Source organism: Vipera berus (genome assembly GCF_964194415.1).
Source record: "Vipera berus genome assembly, chromosome: 13".
NCBI lineage: Eukaryota > Metazoa > Chordata > Lepidosauria > Squamata > Viperidae > Vipera > Vipera berus.
This window is the reverse complement of record NC_138216.1, coordinates 5,983,660-6,004,360: the sequence shown is the minus strand read 5'-3', so window position 1 is coordinate 6,004,360 and position 20,701 is coordinate 5,983,660. Positions and strand designations below refer to the sequence as shown.

Sequence of the window (20,701 nt, the reverse complement as noted above, 5' to 3'; positions counted from 1 at the left end):
TGTTTCATGACCTAACTGAGTAACTTCATCAGTGCTAGAAGAGAGTGGAGTTTGCAGAGAGGAGGAGGAGGAGGAGGAGGAGGGAGGAGGAAAAGGACTGTGGGGTCCTTGGTGCTCTCCGAGCGTAGTTGCTTTCTTGTAGACATTTCATGACCCAACTAGATAACTCCATCAGTGTTAGCATGTCTAAATTACCGATACTTCAGTTTTCTAATTTTAATTCATATACTGGATAACCAATTATTAATAGTCTCTTCCAGAACTTGCATCTAGAATGGCTACTCACATTGGGGTTTTTTCCATCTTCTTGTCGTTGCAGGAAAGTTGGTGTATGAAAGGATCTTTTCTATGTGTAGTGATCATTGCACCCCATTGCCAGGTATGATGTTCCATAGCAGATAAGATAGCAAACCCTCATTAGCCTCTTTCTCTCCAGTTGGAGGCAAACTACTCAGAATTAGCAGTAGAAAAGACGAACAGGACCCAGTTGAGAAAGGTTTTAAAAGGCGTTCCAAAATATCTCAGACGTTTAACTTCCTAAATGTTCATTCTAAGTCTTAAGGACAGGGGTGTCAAACTTAATTTCACTGAGGGCCGCATCAGCATTGCAGTTGCCCTCAGGGGGCTGGGTGGGTGTGGCCTGGGTGGGCGTGGCCTACTGGGTGGGCATGGCTAGAGTGAGTATGGCCTACTGGGTGGGCGTGGCCAGCTCTACATCGTTGGCATCAAGGGTGCCTATGGGGGCCTGGGCAGGAGTGGGACAGATCTGAGGGTCTCTGGCAGAAGGAGGGTCTCTGGGCCAGGGCCAAGGCAGTGGGGGCCGTTCCCTCACTGTTTCCAGGATGGCTTCGCGGGCCGCATGAAACCACTTCGCGGGCCGCATTCAGCCCCCGGGCCTTGTGTTTGACATGTCTGCTTAAGGATGTTTCCAACAGTCTTGTTGCTGATACGGATTTCCCAGTCATAATTCTATTGCGTTTTAAGAGAAAGAGGCCCAGCAAATCTTTGGGGAAGATTGCATGGAGATTGTTGACCTCAGATTACCTTATTATATTTTACTTAGTGAGGAGAAAGACCGACTAAGGAATTTGAGACAATTCCATGAAACATACTGTGCTTTCGAGCACAACTCTCTGTGTAGAGCAGGGGTAGGCAACCTTGGCTCTTTTATGACTCGTGGACTTCAACTCCCAGAATTCCTGAGCCACATAAGGCTTTTGATTCAAGAGGCAACCCCTCGCTTATCTTGGTTAATCTCAAAAAAAGTTAGGGTAGTTCCCTGCCAGGATATCTCAAGGCTGGAACTAGATCGGGGTCTTGAAAAATTATCCTGGGAGAATCCAGTAGAAGCTTACCCTTTCCCTACAGTTATTGAGAAAATAGTGTGGTGGTGTCCATTGTAATAAAGTTCCACTTATTCATTTATATTCATTCAAGGAGATGGTATGGTAAAGTCATTTTGGTCTCTAGCTCAACATGAAGATGCTTTTCCTGTTTAAAAAAATGTGTATGCAGTTGTATTATTTTCCTTCTGCCTTTATTGGTACAACTTAAGGCATAAATCTCCTGCCCCTCGTTTCCCCGCAACAACTGTGAGTTGAGTTTGGATGAGTTGAGTTGATTTGGGTTGGGTTGGGTTGGGTTGAGAGAGAGTGACGGGCCCCAAGTCAGCCAGTTGGCTTCCATGCCTAATGGAGGCTGGAACTTGCAGTATCCCAGTTTCTAGTCTTGCACCTTAATCACTACACCAAACTCTTTCTCTCTAGAAGTGCAGGATAGTTTGAGATCCCTCGTGATCTTTTGCTTATTGCTTATCTGCTTAATGCTCCTTTACTCCTGTTTGAGTCGCTTGAGGTTATATGTTTCCTTTGCCTGAAGCTCATTTAGAGAATTCCCTCTTGAAATCTTGCTGGAATGAGAAATCCCAGGTATGGCAAAGGCGGACAGTTTCCTGGGCAAAGCTGTGTCTTGAACGGCTTGTCTGTGAGACGAGAACACGCTCGTTACGCCTTGTGCTCATTCTTTCCATTCGGATAAAAGAGAACAGACTCTTGACTGAGCCCACGCCATCAAGAAACTGGCCTGCAGCAGAGATAATTGGCAAGGACTCCGCCGTGCCCTTGATAACAAAACCAAAGCTTTCTGCCTAAAAAACGAATGCTCGGCGAAGCCAACTTTGCTTCTTAGCGGAGTGTTGGAAATTCCCTTTAAAAAAATAATAATCATTGAAATGTTTATGCAACCCGAAATTAGTTCGGCTTCGCGGAAGGGTTAAACGGTGCTTTGTTGTATTCCTAATCTTGCTTGTTGCGTTCTCTGTCGAGTGGCTTCGGTTAAGGGTGCTTGTCCTTAACCAACTCGGCAGTTAGCACATGCTTGAACTGAAGAATCTGGATCCCCATAGCACTCCATTATGTAAGAGTCCTCAGCTGCAAGGAGGGGAGGGGAAGGGTGGGGGGGTGGGGGGCGGTGGCGAACATGGGAGAGGTTTAAAATGTCCCAAAATCTGTGCCTGGGTTCTGTGTGTTTGAAGAAAACGGCAGCGGAATAACAAACGGTGGCGTCTTGCAATTGAGTGAAAGCTGCTGTTCCTCGTTTCGTGCCAAAGAGGTGCTTGGAATACAGAACGGATAAAATCACCCTGGGACGCCCCATCAATCCATCTGTTCCACTTTTTGCCGTACAATAAACAAAGCTGCCCTTTTTCTCCTACCAACCAAGGAGACATCTTGATTCAGAGGACTTGACGGGATTAAAATTGGGTCAGTCAAGAACCAGCTCAAGTGTCTTTGACGCTGCCCAGTGATGTTATTTTTCGCCTTTAGGCCAATATTGTGGGCCAGGGCATCGGGACCTCGAGGCAAACCGGGTCAGGAGAATCGTTCCACCATGTCCAGAAGTGTTCTTTGTGACTTACGATCACAATGGGGACCAAAAAAAGTAATACTTAAGCGACACAGTAATTGAGGCATTGCGCCACAGCATCCAAGTGATGACCCTTTTTTTTTTTGCAGGGATCGTTAAGCGAATCACTGCAGTCATTAAGTGAGACTCCACTGGCAGGATTCCCTGCTAGCTAGCTTCCCCATTGTCAGAAGCCAGATGGGAAGGTCACAACTGGCAGTCCTTTGACTGTGGGATGCCGCAACTGTTTACAAAATGTGTGACGGTTGCCAAGTGCACGAATTATGATTAACATGACTGCGGGGACACCGCAACCAGTCATCTAAGCCACACAGACAAATACATATACTAAGTTTTTATTGAGGGATTCAATTGAGGACTTTTTCCCCCCACAAAGAGCAGTGGACGCTGGTGTATTCCATTTGCTGCTGCTATTTGTCCCGTGTGGGATATAGCCTTTGACTGATCTCTTTGACATCGTATTCAGAAATAGGTTGCATTCTGTATGCTGGTATAAGCGGGTGTATCGCTGTAGACTTCCCCCCCCTCAATAAATGCCTGTATTAGTAAAATAACATATTAATTTAATGAGCCGTGGTGGCGCAGTGGTTAGAATGCAGTATTGCAGGCTAACTCTGCCAGCTACCAGCAGTTTGATCCTGACTGGCTCTAGGTTGACTCGGGCTTCCATCCTTCCGAGGTTGGGAAAATGACGACCCAGATTGGGGTCAACAGCTGACTCTGTAAACCCCTTAGAGAGGGCTGTAAAACACTATGGAGGGGTATACACCAGGGATCCCCAACTCCTCTTCGTGGACTGGTACTGGGCCATGGCATGCCAGCATCTGGTCCGCACAAACAAGCAAAGCCCCATCTGTGGGATACAGGCAGCACACAAAACCACACTCACCCTCTGGTCCATGGAAAGTTTTTTTCCATGGAACTGGTCCCTGGTGCCCAAAAGGTTGGGGACCTCTGGTATATACTGTAAGTCTAATTACTATTGCTATGGCTATTGATTGCTATTTGATGGTATCTAGCTATTAAACACTGTACTGTTATTAATCAAACCTTCCCAAATACGAAATTGGAAATTGCCAAGAACCATCACAAACCCAAAATGAGTGGAATGTCTAGTTTCAAAATTACACAGTAATGACCTCCAAAATGAGCATTTTTAATGATGCTATATTTTTATATGGTTGAATGCTGTTCTCTCATATCTGTGTGACTACAATACCGTGTCTAATTGAGAGATAGTATAAGGAAGCGGATTCTTAATTAAGACTTCTGTTTTTTGTTTTCGTTTTTTTTCGTTTTCATCAGACAATTTTACTCCTGAAAGTGTGAATGATATCGCCAAAGAAACCTGCTTAAACTGGTTTTTCAAGATTGCTTCCATCCGGGAACTCATCCCAAGATTGTATCCTTACTAGAATAAGACTTTGATGAAAGAAATATTACCTGATTTATACTTTTATTTCAGATTGCATTGAGTATTCTCCAATGAGGGAAACCAGAAAGATATGCCAGTTTGGGTATTAAGAGATGGCAAAACAAGAGATCCCTGATTGGCCAGTAGAAATCAATTGGTGAAGCAAGCTGGCTGTTAAAATCCAGACATCTCAAAAGTTGCTGATGTTGAAAAACTCAGCCTCTAAAGCAATAACCAAGTTAGCAATAACCAAGCTAGTATATGTATTATCTGTCTGAGTAGGTGTAGCCATAGAAACTCTTACTGGAATGTGGAGAGAGATTTTTGCGATAGAATTTGATCAATACCTGAACACTGATCTCTCAAAGTCTGGGAAATCCAATTATTAAGTATGAATATCAAGAGAATTTTTCCTTCCCTAGCAGGCAGAATTATAGGAAAGCCCTGGGTGAAATCAAGGTCATCTACATACTTGCAGACTATGTCATTTTTCAAAACGGTTTTAACTTATCTGCATCTTTCACTGCTGATAGAAGAAAAATTTTATAACAATCCTGGAAATATATTATCTGCTTCTTTTGCTATGTGTAATTTTATTCTGAATTCCGTTTTTCCCCCCTAACTCCATACCAGTTATGTGGAGACATCAATACTGAAGTGCAACAAATTTCTTTTCAAAACGTAAGGCTTGATAAGCGTCTGATTATTCAATATAGGTCGTACTCCACTTATGTATGTAATTGACCTCAAAATTAGAGTTACAAGTTGTGGTGATCACTAAGCAGATCACCATGTGACCAAGCTTGATTTTATGGCCTTTTTCTTTTGATGGTCATTAAGCAAAGCCATTGTACTCAATGTTTTTTTTTTACGGGAAACTGGAAACAAACAAGTTTCCAGCAAAAAACTGCCAAAAACTGCAGTGAAAACTAGCCAAGTGCTCAAAATGCAATGTTATGACTGGGGGGGGGGGGTCTTTCAGAATTTCTAAACGAGGTCATAACTAGCTCTATCTTCAAACGGTCTCTTGAAGTGACCAAGTCATAAGTCAAAGAGTACCTGAAAATTTAGATAAATAGGGTGCTTGTGGCCATGAAACATGAGGATTGTGGCCTGGGACTTCTCCACCATCTCTTTGCAATTTCATTTTATGATGATGGGGTTGTTTTTTTTTTTGTGTAGGACATTAAATATAGGGAAAGACGTATGTCTGGGATGCAAAGAGCTTTTTTATTGATTGGTCCCTGAAATTTAGCACACCGATCAGAGAAGGCTCCTGGGGTCATAAACAGCAGGCTTTAGCTTTAGAGTTGTAACTGTGGGACGAAGACTCTGATAGGAAGATAGGTTTTTGATGTATAATTTCCGTGGAGCTCTTCCGGGTTTGCCGTTGCATAGCTGTAGTTGGTTAAATGTAAAGCAGCGAGCACGAAAGTTTTAAGGGTCACAAAAACTTTGCAGTGTCTCTCAGCAAATGTCCTGGGTAATTTTACAGTAGCATACACTTTATTACTGTTTCCTGGAGTAAAACCTCCGCTAGCGCTAACAGATTGCAAGTCACGTAAAATTCTAGTAGAGTGGAGGGCTTAATGAGCCTCAGGCTAAGCTCTTCTATCCACTTTTGTTCACATCGCACGGGGCAGAGTCCCTCGGCTTCCTCCTTCAGGAGGAACTCACAGGATATTCTGTTAGATGTTAGGATTTGCTGTGTTTGCTTAACTATACTTTGGACTCCTTCATTGCTAAACTTAGGGGGTGGCCAGTCTAATGCCAGTTGTCCTACGTATAAACCTTTGAAGTTGTCAGACGTGACGCCGGTAGAAGAGAATATTTGTCGCTGAGGATTGAAGAGTGGAGTCCTTGGCGTTTTCTGAGCTTGTTTGCTTTCTGGCAGACGTTTCACCACCCAACTAGGTAACTTCATCAGTGCTAGAAGGTGCCAGAAGTTAGAACAGCGCTGATGAGGTTACCTAGTTGGATAATGAAACGTCTGCAAGAAAAACCACCAAGCTCAGAGAGCACACGGTTCCCCATTGTCAGAAGTAGAACCTATGCCTCGAATTGATTTTTTTTTAGGGGAATTTTGGAATGTCTCCCCCGATTGACTTCCATGATCCGAGGAATTGGTGATCCTTTGGTGGCTGTCTATGCCAGGGCATACCTCTGCAGGGTAAGATATATTTTTCTCTTACCAGTCTGGTTTTACAGAACAATTAGAAAAGGGATTGTTGAATCAGGAAATCCATCGACCATCAGCCACACCGGCTGGGGAATTTGGGGAGCTGGAGTCCACAAGTCTTAAAAGTTGCCAAGGTTGGAGACCCCCGCCATAAATGGTTTCCAGTTTTTTTGTTCTTTAAAATAAGCACTTCTTGTTTTTCCCCTGACCAGCTAGGTCAGTTTTTGCCTTTTCGGCTCATTCTGGCTCGTTTTATGCTCATCCCTCCACTGTGGGTATTTGAATAGTGTTCCATCTTTGTGCGTATAATAATCTCGCTGCCGTTATCGTACGGAAAATTAACCCTTCCGCGATACGCCGATCCGTTTTTATTAAACTTTCCAAGAAATGCACAGAACTGTGTTCAGAGAAGCGGAAGAGACATTTCATTCGTTTGGTTTCCTCAAACAGGTTGGGATGGAAGTAGCTCCCCGTCTGAAGGACAACCTCGACAAGAACTTTTTTGATTTCCTCCTAACCTTTAAGCAAGTGAGTCAACGGCATGTCCTTATTGCGGCAGAATCCGCACCTGGATCCTTTCCTGGATAAGATTCTTTCCCACCTCCTAGTTCAGACGGAAAAGGATTGTGTAGCCGCCGACAGGGTAGAGGATCTTGGGGTTAGAAAAATGGGCCAATCTGTTCCACATTATCGAGTGCTCACCCGTACGGCAGGTCTTGGGTTTACTGGTAGTCCTTGACTTACAACCATTCCTTTAGTGACCATTTGAAGTTACAAGGGCACTGAAAAAGCAACTTACAACCAGCCCTTGCCCTTATAACCATTGCAGCATCCCCACAACCAGATGACCAGAATTATGGAGCCCTTATAATCATTGCAGCATCCCCACAATCATATGAACAGAATTAACGAGCCCTTATAACCATTGCAGCATCCCCACAATCAGATGACCGGAATTGTGGAGCCCGTATAACCATTGCAGTATGCCCACAATCAGGTGACCAGAATTATGGAGCCCTTGTAATCAATGCAGCATCCCCACAATCAGGTGACCAGAATTAACGAGCCCTTATAACCATTGCAGCATCCCCACAATCAGATGACCAGAATTACGGAGCCCTTATAACCATTGCAGCATCCACACAATCAGGTGACCAGAATTACGGAGCCCTTATAACCATTGCAGCATCCACACAATCAGGTGACCAGAATTAACGAGTCCTTATAACCATTATAGCATCCACACAATCAGAATTATGGAGCTTGGTAACAAGCCTGTATTTAGGATGGTTGCAGTATCCTGGGGTCATTTCATCGCCATTTGTGACTTTTCCTAGCTAGCTTCCAAAGAGCAAAGTCAATGGGGGAAGCCAGGTTTGCTTAATGAATACATATATTCACTTAACAACCCCGGCAAAAAAAGGTCATGAAGTCAGACAGGGCCCGCTTAACAACTGCCTTGCTTAGCAGTGGTCCTGGCTGTGGTCCTAAGTCAATGACTACCTAAAGTTTCCATCCGGTGCTGACTTCAAGGGTGTCGTATTCTTCAAGATGGTTTAAAAATCGGGTGGGTGAGCTCCGATCCACAACAATACGGGTTTGTTCAAGTGTTCCTATGGAAAACTGAAGTTAGAACTGAAGAAGCTTCTTGGATGAGAAGCAAAATTGTTTTCAAAGGGGGGGGGAAAGGCAATAGAGTCCACCTTTGGGCTTGTTCAAATTACATTCCACCCTGGAGCTTGTTGTGATTCAGCGTCAGCCTGTGGTTTCAGCAGCTGAATCGGACAATTCTGAGGAGGAGGAGGCGGGGTTTGGAGAGCCTTTGGTTGCAGATGCATCGCAGAGCTCTCAGCCAGGCCCCTCCCGTCTTGTTCCTCCTCAGACCCAGCTGTGTGAGCCTGAAAGATTAGACGAAGGCGATCCACAGCTGGCTCTGTTCAAGGACGCTCGAAGCAGGAGGCAGACAAGCAGAAGTGAACAAAGGAAAGCAATGAGGCACCTCGGGAGGAGGCAAAGAGAAGCCACGCCCTGAGACTGCTGTTTAAAAGGGGAACGTGTGGGAGGTGCTGGTTGCTGAAGGCAACCGTTTGCAGAGCTTCTGATATAGTCTAGGTCTGTATTTGTTTTACTCTGTTTTGAACTGTTTCGTTTAGTTTTTGTAAATAAATTTGGTTGGCTTAATTCCAGCCTCTTGAATATAACAAAAGGGTTGTCCCTGACATTTCTGCAGGGCCGTTTGTAGGCTGGAACAGAACAGAGCTCTGCCTTTTGCTCACCTCCGCATCCCATTTTCTCCAGCGTGGGCAGACTGACCCAACCGGGGTTTCTCCACTTACTTTCTAGGAGTTGGGATGCTTTCACCTCCGATCAGTTTTCCCAGAGTTTTCCTTGAGGTCAGCACCCCGTGCTTTGGCTTTGTGGCGAACCCTTCCTCTTTTCCCACCACTTGATCTTTTTGCTGACCGCTCTCCTTGGATCTTCTCTGCAGATTCATGGGGACACTGTCCAGAATCAGCTGGTGGCCCAGTGTGTCGAGATCCCGTTGTATCTAACACTTTATTCTCCGGCAATTGACTGGATTCTACAATGCATTGCTTACCGAGCTGCGGAGGTAAAAGAAAAATAACAACTCATTCTGGAAAACTTTGGAAGGTCTCTTGGGCTCAGTATAATGGAGAATATTCATCTCAATTCACCCCAAGTTTTCATTAAGACAGGTTGGGAATGAAAAGATGCACTATCCCAGGGGTAGGCAACCTTGGCTCTTTAATTTTTATTTTTATTTATTTTAATTCCATTTATATCCCGCCCTTCTCCGAAGACTCAGGGCGGCTTACAAGCTTAGCAGTAGCCTTCATTTTATGTATATGCCTGCTTGTTAGGGTTTTCACACACACCCCAAGCGGCATTATTACAAAGTCAGCTTAATTGCCCCCAACAATCTGGGTCCTCATTTTACCTACCTCGGAAGGATGGAAGGCTGAGTCAACCTTGAGCCTGGTGGGATGCGAACCTGCACTAATTGCAGTCAGCTGGTGTTACTTGAGGAGGCATTAGCCCACTGCTCCACCAAGGCTCATGGACTTCAGCTCCCAGAATTCCTGAGCCAGCATGGGGGAACTATGGCCCCTTCATGACTCATGGACTTCAACTGCCAGAATTCCTGAGCCAGCCTGGCTCAGCTTGGAAACCTCTCCCTTTCCCCTCAGCGTGGCTGGCTCAGGAATTCTGGGAGTTGAAGTCCACGAGTCATAAAAGAGCCAAGGTTGCTTAGCCCTGGTGTAGGGTTTCTTTTTAATATTATAAATGAATAAAAACATGGCCAACTCAAGACATTCTGCAGGCAAACTTTGTTGAAAGGATTTGAGCCCGTTTGAATGCAGAATCTTCTGCAAAGCCCCTGAGCGTAATGTACCCTTTCAGTTTTACCACAGCCCAGCTTGTTCCTTGGCACAAAGCAAAGGAACTTGTTATCCCACTTTGGAATCCTCCTTCTTCACTTTGGTCATGCAAATGACACTTCCTTTTATTTTTAAATTCCATCAGCTTAAGGTGATCACTCCCTTTAAGACTATCTGAAGCAAGACATCTGATTTCTAATGAGACACTTCAATGTGCCAACTATTTTTTTTGGGGGTGGGGGGAAAAACAACAACACAAAACGCTCCTGGAAACGCAAGCGTGCGGAAATAAAAAATCTTGCACAAGCTGAGATTTTACCTCAGTTTTCCAGGCATCTTAAAAACAAGAACAGATGCTTCGCCAGAAATAAGTTTTGTTCCTCCTATTGTAAATGGAAAAACGCCCATTTGCAGATAACCGATTCGTTTAATGACCATGGATTGGCTTCACCGCAATCTTGATTTGCTTAATCGCCATTAATTCCAAAAATACCTGTTGAAGACAATTGATTTGCTTAATGGCCGTGGATTCGCTCAATGGCCACGGTGATTTTCTCAATGGCTGCCGCAAAAATGTTGTAAAATTGGCTCGGTCCGGTTAACAACTGGAAAAACTGTAGTTCTGAGCTCAATTGTGGCCGTAAGTTGAGGACCACCTGTTCCAGGTGCTTTTGATTTCCTTTTACTTTTTGTTATTTTTCTGTTTATTTCTTTTGTAGACTTTGTTGACAGAGATGATGGAGAGATGCAGGAAGCTCGGCAACAAGTAAGTCACTTATCAGAGACAGGGGACGCGGTGGCTCAGTGGGTTAGGACGCTGAGCTTGTCGATCGGAAGGTCGGCAGTTTGGCGGATCGAATCCTGAGTGCCGCATAACAGTGAGCGCCTGTTACTCGTCCCAGCTTCTGCCAACCTACCAGTTCGAAAGCACGTAAAAATGCAAGTAGAAAAATAGGGACCGCTGCGGTGGGAAGGTAACAGCGTTCCGTGCGCCTTTGGCGTCTAGTCATGCCGGCCACATGACCACGGAGACGTCCTCGGAGAAACGCTGGCTTTGAAACGGAGATGAGCACCGGCCCCTAGAGTCGGAAACGACTAGCACGCATGTGTGGGGGAACCTTTACCTTTACCTATCAGAGACTTATGTCATTTATTCTCATCCTGGGCAGAATATGCCATTGCTCCAGTATAGATTTATATAGGAACATGCTGCTTGCTGCGTTTATTATTCTACCCTTCGTAACCGAGATGCAAAATGAAATCTTCCCTGGACTGTTCGTTTGGCTCCTTCCCTTTCAGTTGGATTTTCACCTTGGCCCTGTTGTTTTGCCACTCAAGGGCGACAGTTGATTTTCTTGTAGTGAGTCAGTTCTGGAGTTCTTGCAAAGGGCCAGTAACAGAGACGGAATTGATCCAGAGAATAGAAAAAAAAGCTTTTACCAAATAAACCACTAATGGTCTCTGGATGTGAAAATGCAGTAAAGGCATAAATGTTGTATGTTCTGGGTACATCTTAATGTAAAAAGCCAAAATATAAAAATATCAACTGGCGGACTGTCTTGTAATGCTCTGAAATAATATTTCTTCCAGCGCCTTGCTCTTGAATTCCATAATGTCTGCCTTCAGCGCTGAATTTATCGCTGCCAGGGCGATGGATTTTATTGGTATGATCAAAGAGTGCGATGAATCTGGCTTCCCCAAGGTAAATTCGTCTGCATTCTCTCCATTCTGTTATTGTTGTCAGCCACTTCATAGACCCCCCCCAAAAAAATAATTTCATTAAATGTGCGTTGTGGTCTTTTACTCCATGGTTCAAACATGTTTTTTGTGGTTATAGACTTGACTTCTCCATGGATGTTCTTTTGATAATAGCTGGTTCTGTCTGGGAATAACAAAATAACAGAGTTGGAAGGGGCCTTGGAGGTCTTCTAGTCCAACCTCCTGCTCAAAGAGGAGACCCTATACCAGGGGTAGGCAACCTTGGCTCTTTTATGACTCATGGACTTCAACTCCCAGAATTCCTGAGTCAGCATAGCATAGCATAGCTGACTCAGGAATTCTGGGAGTTGAAGTCCATGAGTCATAAAAGAGCCGAGGTTGCCTACCCCTGCCCTATACCATTCCAGACAAATGGTTGTCCAGTCTCTTCTTAAAAACCTCCAGCGTTGGAGCATCCACAACTTCTGGAGGCAGGTTGTTCCACTGATCAATTGTTCTAAATGTCAGGAAATTTCTCCTTAGTTCCAGGTTGCTTCTCTCCTTGATTAGTTTCCATCCGTTGCTTCTTCACCTGCCTTCAGGCGCTTTGGAGAATAGCTTCTCTCTCTTTTTATAACAGTGATCCACTGTGATCCACTGTGGCTGTAATAGTTAATTAATATTCTAAAAACTTGATTTATAAAGCATTCTGCTCACAGAGAGGCAAAGCCTCTTCCGAGATTTTCTTATGCATCAAATGTAAGGTTCATTTTTTAAAAAAAAATGCTTTTTTTTTATTCAGAACAAAAATACTCAAGCCATTTAAACAAATTAAAATCCGTAAGAATTTAACCAAAGTTTCCATCATCTGGGTAGCAAATTTTCCCCCGGTTGGTATTTCCGATCTCCCTCTTTTACCAATTGAATATCTGCCTTAGCATTATTAATGTTATTTATTCAACTGGGAAACACGCATGGAGCCAGTAAAATGGGACGCCTGACACATTTTATTTTCACAGCATCTTCTCTTCTGCTCCCTGGGACAGAATTTGGCCTTAGCTGACCCACCGGAAAGTGATCGGCTTCAAATCTTAAATGAAGCCTGGAAAGTTATTACCAAGTTAAAGAGTCCACAGGTGGGTTATTAGTAGGAGAAATTGGCAATTTAGTCGGAGTGTCAGATGGTTGAAACATATGCACTGTAAATTAGCAACTTTCTCTCTTAAGCATATTGCCCAGCTCGGACATAAGACTGAGGGAAGGTTTGAAATTTTGAGTGCGGTGAGAGATGCGCACAAAAAAATGGCTGTTATTCATTCAGTTTTCAGAATGACCACCAAGATGAGCGTATCCAGGTCCCAAAGAACCATTTTGCAGAAGGAAAATTAACTGCTGCTGCTTCTTCAGAATGTTATGTACCACCCTAGTAGGGCATTTCTGGGGCTCAAAGACACCAGGGATCCTAAATTTATTATAAATCTAATAACACGGTGGCTCAGTGGGTTAGGACGCTGAGCTTGTCGATCAGAAGGTCGGCAGTTTGGCAGGTCGAATCCCGAGTGCTGCGTAGCAGAGCGAGGGCCTGTTGCTCGTCCCAGCTTCTGCCAACCTAGCAGTTCGAAAGCACGTGAAAAATGCAAGTAGAAAAATAGGGACAACTACAGTGGGAAGGTAACAGCGTTCCGTGTGCCTTTGGCATCTAGTCATGCTGGCCACATGACCACGGAGACATCCTCGGACAAGTGCTGGCTCTTCGGCTTTGAAACGGAGATGAGCACCGGCCCCTAGAGTAGGAAACGACTAGCACGCATGTGCGGGGGAACCTTTACCTTTACTTTTAATAAATAAATGGGTGCTCAGGGTATTTTTTTTACCTTACTTCCTAGAGAATCAGTTAAACGTGGAAAAAGCTGGCTGGGTGGGGTGAAACCCTGCCAGTGTGCCTTTAAAGGTGATGCTCGTGCATTTATTTTTTAGGATTATATCAATTGTGCAGAAATCTGGATGGAATATACGTGTAGGCATTTTACGGTAGGTGCAGCTTTCAATGTTTCTTATTTCAATATTTGCCCTTTCCTTCTTTGACCTTCTCCCCCCCTCTTTATGACGGTTCAGAGCATTTGCTTCTGCTTTATGGGAAGTAGGCATGCCCGGTTTTTATTTATTTAGAAGTTGCTCTCAGGCTGGGCTAATATCTCTTGGCAGCCTGAGAATGAATTATCTTTAAAAAAAAACGACATCGTGCATTTGTCACTCGTGAACTTAACACACTTTGACACATAGCATTAGGGAGAGTTGTCTCAAGAATGGGACAAAAGAGAATAAATCTTGAAATTCTAATAGTAATTGTTTTTTTTATAACCTTTCCAGTTTGGTGGCCTACATTATTCTAGAAATATCTGCAGCAGTATATCATCACTGTTACATATCTGCACGGCAGCGTATCCAACCCCGACACATGAATATTCTCAGTAGAACAAGCTTTAATATTGGGTTAAATCTTCACTCTTGAAATCTGCCTTCTCAACCCAGGAGGCTGAAAATCTATTGCCCTTTGCAGATGTGATAGATTTGAACTGCCATAACCTTCGCCAGCCAGCGCTGTCTTAAAATATGATTTGCTTTTAAAGAGTCCCATCTTTGATGCTAGTCATGTAGCAAAAAGCTGCTCAGTTATTCAGCTTCATAATGTACGTGTCTTAGCTTTGTATAGTTTGTGAATTTACGGCCACTGGGATGCCATTTTCTTTTATTGCGTCCGCAGAAGCGTGAAGTCAATACCATTTTAGCTGATGTCATTAAACATATGACTCCAGATCGGGCTTTTGAAGAGGCCTACCCTCAGGTAAGAGAGAAATTCAGTCACAACTTCTAAAAGAGGACAAAAAACGTCAATCAGGCTAAATTGGTAAATTCGAGAAACCTGGGTGCTTTTAACAATAACGTCTACTGTCACCCTGAATCTGTTTGAAAAAAGAAAAGAGAGAGGGAGCCAAAGCTGATGAATCCATTTCTTTGTGTGAGTCCGTGTGTGTGTGTGTGTGTGTGTGTGTGTGTGTGTGTGTGAGGGGGTGGTGAATATGTGTATATGCAGGGAATAAAACTGAGCTCTTCTTATTGTAAAACTTACTGAGATCCAAAGGAATGGCTACTTTCAAAACAATGTTAGATAATGCTTGAAGGACAGAACAGAGGCGTTAGGGTAAAATGAAAGGAAATTAAAGTTAGTGTTGATAAAAAAGGAAGAGTATTCTTACTGGATGGGGTTGTTTTTTCCCCCTGTCTCCTTTCTGATTTTAGCTCCAGTCAATAATTCAGAAAGTCATCACCTATCTCCACGATTTCTCCATTCTCTTCTCATTGGTGAGTTTCTACAAGGCTACAAGCTTCCTGCGTGCCGACTGTCGAAATGAAACGTGCATTTTCTCCTGGAGGCAATTTAGGATTAGCTGGAAGTCTGATGAGTAAACCTGAAAATTAAAACAGATCTCATTCACACCCATCTTAAATGTTCGCATCTGCATACTGTGGGGATTTTGAACGTCAAGCTCTACCTGTTTTGCTCTTTCCAAACAGCCAACTGGCTCTCTCTTCCCAGAGCTGAGGAATTCTAACTAGCTGCTATCCCATATCCTCTGAATTTGGAAAACTGCTAGCCTCCTAAAATAACAGGTAGTCCTTGATTTGCCACCAGAATTGAGTCCAAAGATTCCATTGCCAAGCAAGACAGTTGCTAAGTGGGTTTTGCCCCACTCGTGACTTTTCTTGCCAGCCTCGTGAAGTGAATCACTGCAGTTGTTAAGTTGGTAACACCGTTGTGAAGTGAATCTGGCTTCCCCATTGACTTTGTTTGTCAGAAGGTCGCGAAAGGGGATCATAAGGACCCCCGGGACATGGCAACCGTCATAAAATATGAACCAGTTGCAATTTTGACCGCGTGACCAGGGGGATGCTACAACGATCATAAGGGCAAAAAATGGTCATAAGTCACTTTTTTTCTGTGCTGTTGTAACCTTAAACACACTAAATGGATGGTTGTAACTCAAAGGCTTCCTGTATGCATTTAGGTTTCATTGAATAACTGACAGTGGTTCTCTGATCTGTGTCTCGGGCAAATTTAAAGAAAGCTCACATCCTTCTCCGTTGATTTCCATGGAACTGGCTCCAAAGATAATTGGGTGTTGCCCAAGACGGCACAACTTCATTCTGATACATCGAATTGAGCGCGGCACTCTAATCTGGATGCTTTTTTTCCCCTTGATTTCCTAGGAGAAATTCTTGCCGTTCCTGGATATGTTTCAGAAGGAGACGGTGAGAGTTGAGATCTGTAAATGCATCATGCAAGCTTTTATTAAGTAAGTCTAATGCCTTCTGATTAAGTGCACTTCAGAGAATCGAGACAGATCTATTTCGGTGCTGCTAAGTGTGATGGATAGAATTCCTCTGCACTCCATTTGGCATTGGAAGGCCTTTGAAAGGCACCTAGCACTGCTCCAAACAGAGAGTTTAAAATATGTTTTCATTCCTATTGATCTGTTGTTGAGGCACATAAGCGGCTCTGCCGCTGACTGCATCAAAGCGGCTGTGTGCTTGTAAAAACGGGCGCCGTTGATGGACACGGGGGGTGCAATAAGGGAATAATTTTGCAGAAGGACAGGTCAGAAAGCAAAGCTGGATGCTGGCTTGCTTATTTATTTACTCGGAAGATTGATGAGCTGCCTCTAGGCAGAATAGAAATAAGGCCACAATACGGTACGACAAATAGACAGTAAAATAGAGAATAAGCCGTCAGTGTTTAGGATGGTTGCTGAACTGTACATCCCAGAATGCAAGAAGCATTTGTATAAAGGCTACATTGCTGGATGGTACGCAGTGTTTCTATTAAAAATAAGGTTTGGGTGGGTTTATTTATTGATTAGATTTTTATTCTGCCTTCATTACTTTATAAGTAACTCAAGGCAGCAGGCTGTAAGATGCAAATATATGCCTTCCTCCTCTTTTTCCACACAACAACCTTGTAAAGTGGACTGGGCTGAGAGAGTGAGTGAGACTGGCCCCAGCTGGCTTTGATGCCTAAAGGTAAAGGTAAAGGTTCCCCCGCACATGTGTGCTAGTCGTTTCCGACTCTAGGGGCTGGTACTCATCTCCGTTTCAAAGCCGAAGAGCCAGCGCTTGTCCGAGGACGTCTCCGTAGTCATGTGGCCGGCATGACTAGACGCCAAAAGCGCACGGAACGCTGTTACCTTCCCACCGTTGTGGTCCCTATTTTCCTACTTGTATTTTTACGTGCTTTCGAACTGCTAGGTTGGCAGAAGCTGGAACGAGTAACAGGCGCTCACTCTGTTACGCGGCACTCGGGATTCAACCCGCCAAACTGCCGACCTTCAGATCGACAAGCTCAGCGTCCTAACCCACTGAGCCACCGCGTCCCTTATTTTGATGCCTAGGGCGGGATTAATGTTCTTTGTTTTCTGGTGATTGGCCCAAAGGTTGGCTTTCTTGTCTAAGGTAGGACTAGAACTCATAGCCTCATCGTTTCTAGGCCAGCACTTAGCCACTATACAGTTACCTGCTTATCAGACCTGATATCGGATTAAATAATGTATATAATTAATCTATTTGCTGTTTAAAGTGGGAATTAAATGGCATACGTTGAAAGCAATAAGCAGGTTGGATAGTAAAGGCTCATAAAGATGAAATCAAGAAAAGAACAGGTGAAATCAAGAAAAGGAACAGGGACTTGGTTTGGAGAAGTAAAACGGGGACAGGAAAGGAAATCTTTTCCTGAAAATCCTGCTTTTTAACATCCATGTGGCTGCTAGATAACAGTGGTTCTGTTTTAGCCTCTGGAAAATGTTTTGTGAAGCAATGATTCGATTCCGCAGAATGCGGAGCTTCTGTTCACAAACCTGGTTTTCCCTGCAAAGCGGCTTGAAAAGGCAGAAACGGCCTTTTTTTGCCATTTTTTGCTGATGACAACTGTGATTTTGAGAGGGGGGGGGGAAACCCCGGGAGTGGCGTGCTAACAAGCTGTATTGTGAAAAGAGAATACTCAGCATTGTTCAAATTGAAATGAGATTCATCGAAATACCTTCCTTTTCAATGCTGAATGCCCCTTTCAGATGTTTGTTTCCTTTTGGGGTTTTGGGGGATTTTTTTTGGATGACAACGAAGCCTCGATAGATGTTGATTAGCAAGTTTTTTTTTTTAAAAAAAACTTTGTCATTCTGTTTTGGATGTTCTTGCTTTTAATTTTGTGTGTGTGTGGGGGGGCACTTTCTCCGGCTATCCTGAATTTCTTTGAACGCACATTATTATTATTATTTATTAAATTGGGCTATTGTATTTAATATTTTTTTAATTTTTGTATATTGTATTTTATTGTATTGCCCTGTACACCGCCATGAGTCCTTCGGGAGAAGGGCGGTATAAAAATTAAATTAAATAAAATAAATAAATAAAATTATTACATAAGGAGCCGCCATTTTCACTTTGACTGCAGCACAAATGTCTCTTCTTCTCATATTTTATTTTTTTTTGAACCTGTCTGCTTCTTTCCCAGGCACCAACAGGAATCCACCAAGGATCCTGTCATTCTCAATGCCCTGCTGCACATATGCAAAACGATGCACGATTCGGTAAAGTAAGTTATTTCCCTTTTCCTTCCACTTTTTCTCCCCCCCCCCTACCCCCACCCCCCCCAAGGATGGATTGGATTATCTCTTCTGAGTTCCAATTCTTTTCAAAAGCCTCCTTAATAAGGCTGCCATTTGTCCAAGGAATGGAAAAAAGAAAAAGAGAAAAAAAAACTTCAGCAGGAAAATGTGTTGTTTTAAATCCCAATTGAAGGAACGATCTGGCAAATGACTTCGCAGTTTAACTAACAGAGAGAGAGAGAGAGAGAGAAAGCAACATGTTAAGATTACTGAAAAGGGTAAAATAAGCAACATGCTTTTGTAAAGATGTGCTTTCAATTTAAGAAAAGTTTTATTGGGGGGGAAGGCTTCCATACCGCTGAAAACAAGGCAGAATTGACGTGGGTCGGTTTGAGAAACTGGCTTATAGATACTAAGGGGGGGGGCGGAATCGTCCTCTCCTGAAACGAATTCTCCCTTGTAGGTTGCTATTTTTTTTTTTTTATTAAAGAGTTTTACAAAAAACAAAATTTTACAATATATCCCCAAATCCCTCCCACCCACTTCCCCACCCACTTCCCAGAGCTAAATACAGGATTATAGTTACAATAATCATATTCTAAATAAAAATTATGCATAATATACAATTAACCAAATTCATAATGTGCTTTAACTCCCCTTTAACATAACTACAAACAAAGTACCAATAACAATATCCCACTAAAATCTACTCATAAGCTAAATGGAACTTTTTAGTCCCATATTTGTTCTGAATATAATTTATCCATCTCCTCCAAACTGAAATATATCTTTCCTGTAGGTTGCTATTTTTATCCCCCTTTCTACAGAAAACTCATCTCCTGTTTTTAGTAGCAATTGGGTGCCAGGAACACAGAAGCTCCATTCCTGCCTTCTGTCTTTATGGTGGTCAGCCAAGGTTTTCACTTTGATAAGGACTGCTTTGTTGGGCAGATTCAGTCCACGGCCTTTGATGTGAAGCCAGCAGGACAGGTGGGAAGGCTTTCTCCCAGTCTGACTGTAATCATGGCTCTCCGACTTCCAGAAAATATAGTCCTTTTTCTGAATTCCAGTACTTGATAACACTTGGCTCTTTATTCTGTCTTCTAGTACTTGAGGAGCTGACCCAAGAGGGGGTTGACCCATTCTCCAAAGCACCAGAGGGCAGGACAAGAATTAACGGCTGGAAGCTTGTTAAAGAGAGATCCAGTCAATGTTGAGACTCTAGAAAGGATGCAGAGAAGAGCAAGAAAGATGATTAGGGGCCTGGAGGATAAAACATACGAAGAACAGCTGCGGGAACTGGGTATGTCTAGTCCAGGGGTAGGCAAGCTTGGCTCTTTGATGACTCGTGGACTTCAACTCCCAGAATTCCTGAGCCAGCCACGCTGAGGGGAAAGGGAGAGGTTTCCAAGCTGAGCCATGCTGGAAGTTGAAGTTCACGAGTCATGAGGGGGCCATAGTTCCCCCATGCTGGCTCAGGAATTCTGGGAGTTGAAGTCCACGAGTCATAAAAGAGCCAAGGTTGCCTTCCCCTGGCCTAGGCCTAGACCGCTTTATGACTCGTGGACTTCAACTCCCAGAATTCCTGAGCCAGCCACGCTGAGGGGAAAGGGAGAGGTTTCCAAGCTGAGCCACGCTGGCTCAGGAATTCTGGGAGTTGAAGTCCACGAGTCATGAGGGGGCCAAAGTTTCCCCCATGCTGTCTCAGGAATTCTGGGAGTTGAAGTCCACAAGTCATGAAGGGGCCAAAGTTTCCCCCATGCTGGCTCAGGAATTCTGGGAGTTGAAGTCCATGAGTCATAAAAGAGCCAAGGTTTCCTACCCCTGGCCTAAGTCTAGGCCGCTTTATGACTCATGGACTTCAACTCCCAGAATTCCTGAGCCAGCCACGCTGAGGGGAAAGGGAGAGGTTTCCAAGCTGAGCCACGCTGGCTCAGGAATTCTGGGAGTTGAAGTCCACGAGTCATGAGGGGGCCAAAGTTTCCCCCATGCTGTCTCAGGAATTCTGGGAGTTGAAGTCCACAAGTCATGAAGGGGCCAAAGTTTCCCCCATGCTGGCTCAGGAATTCTGGGAGTTGAAGTCCATGAGTCATAAAAGAGCCAAGGTTTCCTACCCCTGGCCTACGTCTAGGCCGCTTTATGACTCATGGACTTCAACTCCCAGAATTCCTGAGCCAGCCACGCTGAGGGGAAAGGGAGAGGTTTCCAAGCTGAGCCATGCCGGCTCAGGAATTCTGGGAGTTGAAGGCCACGAGTCATAAAAGAGCCAAGGTTGCCCACCCCTGGTCTAGTCTAACGAAGAAAAGGACTAGGAGTGACAGGATAGCAGTCTTCCAATATTTGAGAGACCGTTGGAGAAGAGGGCTTCAACCTGCTCTCCAAAGCAGCTGAGGTCAGGACAAGAAATGGATAGAAGATCATTAAAGAG

At 43.9% G+C, this 20,701-nt stretch overlaps 1 protein-coding gene across 5 annotated transcripts in view; it reads left to right on the top strand.

Moving 5' to 3' along the window:
* The window catches only part of VPS35L (VPS35 endosomal protein sorting factor like), a 47,050-nt gene that overhangs the window by 9,304 nt on the left and 17,045 nt on the right, over positions 1-20,701 (top strand). For 4 of the 5 annotated variants that reach the window (XM_081338398.1, XM_081338397.1, XM_081338399.1 and 1 more), the window contains exons 9-22: positions 320-379; positions 4,231-4,327; positions 4,973-5,020; positions 6,416-6,509; positions 6,969-7,046; positions 9,007-9,129; positions 10,639-10,685; positions 11,510-11,621; positions 12,637-12,753; positions 13,595-13,648; positions 14,382-14,462; positions 14,918-14,980; positions 15,887-15,972; positions 18,180-18,260. In XM_081338398.1, coding sequence (XP_081194524.1) covers positions 320-379; positions 4,231-4,327; positions 4,973-5,020; positions 6,416-6,509; positions 6,969-7,046; positions 9,007-9,129; positions 10,639-10,685; positions 11,510-11,621; positions 12,637-12,753; positions 13,595-13,648; positions 14,382-14,462; positions 14,918-14,980; positions 15,887-15,972; positions 18,180-18,260 — 1,141 coding nt within the window. Of the gene's footprint in view, positions 1-319; positions 380-4,102; positions 4,578-4,972; positions 5,021-6,415; positions 6,510-6,968; positions 7,047-9,006; positions 9,130-10,638; positions 10,686-11,509; positions 11,622-12,636; positions 12,754-13,594; positions 13,649-14,381; positions 14,463-14,917; positions 14,981-15,886; positions 15,973-18,179; positions 18,261-20,701 lie in introns of those variants that run through there. The other variant, XM_081338400.1, reaches the window with a different exon arrangement.